Raw genomic sequence first — 6,665 nt, 5'->3', positions numbered from 1 at the left:
GTGAAAGGTAGCAGCGACCGGACCCCCCGTCGGCTATCGCTGATCGTGCTCGAATGTGCAGGTACATTTTTCCATCGCTGACGTCCCGCTGTCCAGTAATTATCGTTGTGTTTGAAGCTTTTAAAACGATGAGCGACGTCAATAACGACGCATGGCTCAGCGACACAGGCGTGACTTACCTGCCACGCCTCCTCTTCCCTATTGGTCTTCAAAGCGCTGACAATGTGCGAAATGTATCTGACAAAAAAGGTATAAAAGACAACGCTTGAACGCCTCATTCAACACTTTGTTCCCAAGCATATTGGATGTTAACCGGTTTGGTTCCAGTGTGAGTCGCTACAGCGTATATATTTTAACGGCTTTCACAACGCGGTTGCTTCGGCGTCCCTATTGTAATCGCTATTGCGCTTTTATTAGTGGATTCATTTTATTCATCAAAAGAACAACTCTGTTTGCCAGGTATGTATTTTAATAGTACCAATTTTTTTTTTTTTAGAGTAATACTGTTAATGATTATTGTGTTGGCTTTATACAAATGAAGCTCTTGTTATCAAATCGTCTATTGATTTTATTTTATGTTGCAGTTTGTATATCATGAACGGCGCAGAGCGTGCTATTGTGGCTGCTGCTTTGGTGTTGGAGGCTGGTCGGCTACATGAAGAGGCACAGATGCAAGAGAGGCGTTCCAAAAGAAAGCGGCGCATGTGGACCAGAGAGTGGTTGGCGAAGAGGTCCGAATTCTCACACATGCAGCTCGTAAGAGAACTGCAGGAGAACAATCCTCAGGATTTCAAGAACTATCTGCGGATGTCAGAGGACTCTTTCAAATTTTTACTAGCCAGGGTGACGCCATTGATTGAAAGGAGAAATACCAAAATGCGAGCTGCTGTGCCGGTAGACGAACGATTGACCGTGACGCTGAGATTCCTGGCCACCGGACGATCACTGAAAGATCTGCAATTTTCTTCTGCCGTTTCTTTGTCACTGCTCAGCAGTTTGATTCCTGAAACATGCAATGCCATAGTTCAAAGCCTCAGGAGCTACATCCAGTTTCCTACAACAGTGGCGGAGTGGAAAAATATTGCCTCTGATTTTGAGCGGCTTTGGCAGTTCCCAAACTGTGGGGGGGCTTTGGATGGTAAACATGTGAGGATCACCCAACCGCCAAACAGTGGATCCTATTTTTACAATTATAAGGGCTATTTTAGTGTAATCCTTATGGCCCTTGTTAATGCAAACTACGAGTTCATAAATGTTGATGTTGGCATGAACGGCAGGATTTCAGATGGTGGAGTGTTAGAACATACACTTTTTGGCGAGCGATTGACCAATTGTGACCTGAACCTGCCTCCCAACACAGAGACAACCGCCAACCTCAACTTTGTTTTTGTCGGTGATGAAGCCTTCGCGCTGCATGCGAATCTACTGAAACCGTACCAACAAAAAAGTGTGACGGAGCAAACACGTATATTTAACTACCGTTTGTCAAGGGCACGAAGGGTTGTTGAGAATGCGTTTGGCATCATGGCCAGCCGCTTTCGGATTTTCCACACACCCATAAACCTAAAGTTGCAATCCATTGACTCGGTCGTTATGGCTTGTTGCGTGCTGCACAATTTTCTGCGGCGCCGCGATGCAAATGATTACACTCCGCCTGCCTTTGTGGACTCTGTTGACACAACAAATGGTCAGCTTGTTCTTGGTAGGTGGCGCGACAATGATCCCGCAGTACCTGGACTTCAAGCACTGGCAAGGGGAAGAAACCGTGATGATGCTAAGGCCTGCAGGGACGAATACTGCCAATATTTTAATGGGCCTGGTGCTGTTACTTGGCAGCATGAAATCTAGACAGCAAAAGTGTTTATTTAACATGTTTATTTCATTCTTGTGTGATAAAAACAACAATAAATTCACATAGTTGCTACTTTTCAAAGTGTTACTGGTTTTTAAAAGAAAAAAAAAATAACAAAGCCCTGAGACACAGTATCAGCACTGTAGCGATCCGTTAACACGCCATTTTACAACCGCCCTTAAGTGGACTCTATAGCGTCACCGATAAGCGCGCAGTAGTACCAGAACAAAAAGTACGCAGTAGCGTCACCAAATGAGGCGGGAAAACGTCGTGACGTCACGACGTTCTTGTGGCCGTCCCTGCTGCGTTGTGAAAGCAAAACAGGAAGCAATGGCTGGTAGACAGAGAGCTACACCTTGGGGGGAGGCCGAAATGCGTTTCCTGGTACAGGAGATGGAGAGGCGCGATTATGCGTGTGGACAGGCGCATGCACACCCCATGAGACACAAGCGGGCTGTGTTGCGTAGGATCAGGCGAGGACTGTTACGCCGGTTCGGAGTTGAACGCACCACAACGCAAATCAGAAAAAAACTGGCAGATCTGCGCTTTCGCTCAAGAGACCTCCTCACCAGCCTCCAACAACAAGTGCGGAGGGACCGAGGTGAGTGTTCCAGATAGTATGTTTTAAACTTTTTTCTGTTTTTTTTTTTTTTTTTTCCAACTGGGTTTACAGTGTAAAAAAAAAAAAAAAAAAATATGATTCGCACAAGTGAAATTGCACAACGCAAATATAAGTCGTTTTGCCCTCAGTTTTGTTTTTTCCAAACAGCGGCGCATGCGGCGGCCCCAGCCCCATCAGCACCTGCAGCACCAACATCCCCCGCAGCACACGCAAGCCAGGCGGTGCAAGCATCTCCTGAAGCAGAGTCCGTAAGTGTATAAAATGCGTTTGTTCATGTTATTAGTATTGTTATTGGGTTGAAAATTACAAGAATAGGGGGGGGGGAAAGAAGTCATGGTTCACATAAGCCGAACGGAAAATAAAAACCAAAGTTTATTCCAGGGAGGAAACAATAATGGAGTATTACAATACCGTTTCTTTTTTTTTATGTTTTCACCGCTTTGGAAATGTTCAATGCTCAATTTCATATTTTTAGATACCTGAGCCCGTAAGGACCCCCTCGCCCCCCTCAACGCCTCAACCACAAATTGCTTCCTCCACTTCATCCCCAATTGGTGTGTTTTCTCCAGTATCACTCCGGGAAGCTGGAGCTGACTCGACCTCCGGTAATAATTTTTTTTTTTTTTTTTTTTTTTAAGCATGTGTGAAATTATAATTTGTGTAACAGTTGCTGGCATACTCTTTATTTAGACATTTTTTTTTCTAGTACGTGTTGCCACTCGACGTGGAAGGACTGTTATCTCCTCTTCTGAAGAGTCAGAGGCGCAACAAAAACGTAAGTGTTTCACCACAAGCATGAACCGTATGCACCCATCTGCTGCCACTTAACACTATGGCCCCATATTGCGATCCATTGGATATGGCCCATTTGCTACCAAACCCACATTATGCCACCATATGCTGCTCCACATACTATGGCACCGTATGCATGGACATTTACAAAACCGCCATCAACAATGTAAATTTCCTCAACAGAAATACCAACCTTACCTGAACTCTTGGCAGCACACAGGAGGGCGATGTCTGCGTTACACCAACTCGGAGTGATGCTGGACCAATTTGTGGCAGCCCAACCGCAGGGTGATAACATTTAATTTTTTTTTGTTTTGTTTTAAAAAATTGTCTATGTCATGTTGACATATGTTAAACTTTCATGGTTTGTTTAAAAATCAGTCTTAAAGAAAGAAATTAAAAAGCCTAACTGGCAAAACAATTTTTGTCTCAGTCTAGAAAGGACTTGGAATTGTAGTCATGTGTAAAGCAAAGATTTTAATTACACTTTTTATTTTTTATAAACAAACAAAAAAGAAAAACCAAACAATTTTGTTAATACAAAAAGTTAACATAACAACTATAATTGAGTGTAACTTAAGTCTGAGTCATTCAGTTGCTGCCTTCCAGGATTTATGAATGGGCCAGACTGCCAATGTGGGGTTCCAAAGTTCATGCTGTGTAGCGGCTGAATCGCCCTTCTTGGCGTGCTTGTTACCTGTTCTTGTGTCTGCGGCCTTGGGGTTATTGACATTGCTTGGGAATCCACCAGAATATAACTGTCTTTTAGTTGTCCAACAGCAGCTTTATTTAGCGCTTCGAATATAATTCTCTCAGCCTGAAGCCTTTGTGTAACGTCCAGAGACCGAAGTCTTTCGTCCACCATGTGCGCAAAGCCCCCAATGGCTTGCTTTTCCTGCAGCGACAATATGTTCTTTGCTATATCGACAAACTCAGGAAAAGGTGGAGCGGTGGCCTTTCTTTTTCTACTCACAGGGTTACGCCTTTGCACAGTGTACGCTCCCACGGACACACTTGCCTCCTCTGCCTCCTCGTCGGTTGGGTTTGATGTTGCAGGGGTTTCAGGAATTACACATGGTGTAGGTGACACCTCTTCTGTTACATGCTGCAAGAACAGAAAAAAAAGGTTAAAACACAGAAAAAGTAAAACGAGTGTTTTTTAAACACATAACAATAATTTATTAAGAGGGGGTGTGAACATTGGTACTGGCTACGTACTGTCATCGACAAAATGTGTAGAAATTATGTAATGATAAACCAATTTAAAATGAAGAGGTATCAGCTGTGAACAAAGTTACAAATCATCAACTTAATGACTAAAACTCAACTGTACCATGTACATATATATGTATCATAGGTTATTGGAGGGAAACCCAAAACATACTTACATCGACTAGAGGGGAATCAGGCCGTGTCACTGTTTCTTCCTCTTGTGGCAGTGACATAGAACAGTGCATAACCCTGGGGATTTCCTGGTCTCGCGTAAACTCCAGCAAGTTGTAGTACCACAACTTCGGAACATACACTTCATCGGTACCTGCCCCAGACCTTGTTGACTTTTCCACCTTGTTCAATTCCTTTTTGAACACTGTGCGTAGAGCTTGAATTTTTTTTTTAATAACAGCCTCGTCAACTGTTTCGCTTGGGTGATTTTCTTGATATAGATTGACAAGTTTTTCATATGCAACCTTCTTCTTGTATTTGTTACTGTAATCAGGAGACTTCACCTTCCATAGGCAGGGCAGTGAGCGATACATCTCAATAAATAGGCGTATGAACTCTTGGCTGTTAGCAACTTGGCTACTTGATGCCATCTGTAATAAAAAAGAAAGGAAATGGTGAGAACTCTTTCATTTAGGTACGGACATACATTTTATAACAAATAGTTTGTATCGCATAAGCTTGGTCGCTGTCCTAGAAAGGTATCCCGTTCAACAATTACAAAAATGGGGGCGGGCGCGGTTTCAAAACTAAAATGGCTGCTCGGACATGTGCATATGGACAAAATGAACATAGACACAATAAAAAAGAGTTTGAATCGCATAAGCTTGGTCGCTGTCCTAGAAAGGTATCCCGTTCAACAATTACAAAAATGGGGGCGGGCGCGGTTTCAAAACTAAAATGGCTGCTCGGACATGTGCATATGGACAAAATGAACATAGACACAATAAAAAAGAGTTTGAATCGCATAAGCTTGGTCGCTGTCCTAGAAAGGTATCCCGTTCAACAATTACAAAAATGGGGGCGGGCGCGGTTTCAAAACTAAAATGGCTGCTCGGACATGTGCATATGGACAAAATGAACATAGACACAATAAAAAAGAGTTTGAATCGCATAAGCTTGGTCGCTGTCCTAGAAAGGTATCCCGTTCAACAATTACAAAAATGGGGGCGGGCGCGGTTTCTACAGTACACAAAAATAAAACGATAAAATAAAAAAAAAAAAAAAAAAGGGCATAAAAAAATAAATAAAACTTTGGAACCAAGATAAACTTACCTTTGACGTTGCGAAAATTCCGAAAGTTAGGGAGAAAAAATATAAAAAAATTTGCACTGTTGAGATGATATTCAAAATGGAGGTATTTGAAAATAACCAATGATGATGATGATCCTTCAAGAGGGTTGCTGAAGGTCGAATAGCGAAATCGAACCAAAAATGCACTGTTGTCTCTAGGGAGAAAAATGCTGGTTTAAGCTAACCACGGCGCTCCAGAGATTTAAACTGTAACGCTATTACGTCCTCTTTAATGACGCCGCCGGCCAATGACAGCGTAGCGGTGACCACCAATCGGCGCTTTGGGGGGCGTTGTAAATTAAACGCTGAAGCACGCCCACCGAGGTCTGAATCGTTTTTTGTTTAGTAATGTGAAAGGTACTCAACGAGCAACGAGGTCGCTATGCAGATCGCTGATCTCTCTAGAGTCGTTGACGAGAGTGGACTGTTTGAAAGCTATCTAGCGATCACGTAACGACACAACAGCGATCTATGCCTGGTCGGATCGCTATCGTTATCGCTGGTGCGTTGTTTAGTGTAAAAGGCCCTTTACTCCCTATATCTGATCATTCACTCCCTCTTGTCACCTGCATCTTAAAAATGTCACGACTGCAGACGCGGCCCAGCAGGCGCCTCCTCGCCATGGCGAGGGGACGCAATATGGACCCTCTATACCACAGAGGGGGACTCGGGCCTACCCGAACTAGGGAAGGGCAGCGACCGTGATTCTGTGGCAGCTGAGCATGTGGACAAGGACACGTAGGACTTGATGACACCACACAACTTCAGGTATAAATAAAGTAAAGTTTACTTAAAATAAAGTCACAGTACATAGACAAAACCAGGACACACAAGGTCATCAGGACACACGACATCAGGAAACAAGAGGTCATCAGGACATCAGGG

The 6,665-nt window shown here is 43.5% G+C and overlaps 1 protein-coding gene across 1 annotated transcript; it reads right to left on the bottom strand.

Annotated features, from left to right (window-relative positions):
- Nucleotides 1-3,730: 3,730 nt before the first annotated feature.
- On the bottom strand, nucleotides 3,731-6,308 carry LOC141091906 (uncharacterized). The gene is made up of 3 exons (XM_073577683.1): nucleotides 5,763-6,308; nucleotides 4,655-5,080; nucleotides 3,731-4,371 (listed from the first exon to the last, which is right to left on the bottom strand). Exons 2-3 carry the CDS (start codon nucleotides 5,078-5,080, stop codon nucleotides 3,826-3,828), a joined length of 972 nt encoding a protein of 323 aa, XP_073433784.1. The 5' UTR covers nucleotides 5,763-6,308; the 3' UTR covers nucleotides 3,731-3,825.
- Between the last annotated feature and the right edge of the window lie 357 nt (nucleotides 6,309-6,665).

Source organism: Dendrobates tinctorius, unplaced genomic scaffold (assembly GCF_039654945.1).
Source record: "Dendrobates tinctorius isolate UK_male_01 unplaced genomic scaffold, ASM3965494v1 ptg000057l, whole genome shotgun sequence".
NCBI classification, from domain to species: domain Eukaryota; kingdom Metazoa; phylum Chordata; class Amphibia; order Anura; family Dendrobatidae; genus Dendrobates; species Dendrobates tinctorius.
The sequence above is the reverse complement of the archived record's forward strand: the minus strand, read 5'-3'. Positions and strand labels throughout refer to the sequence as shown.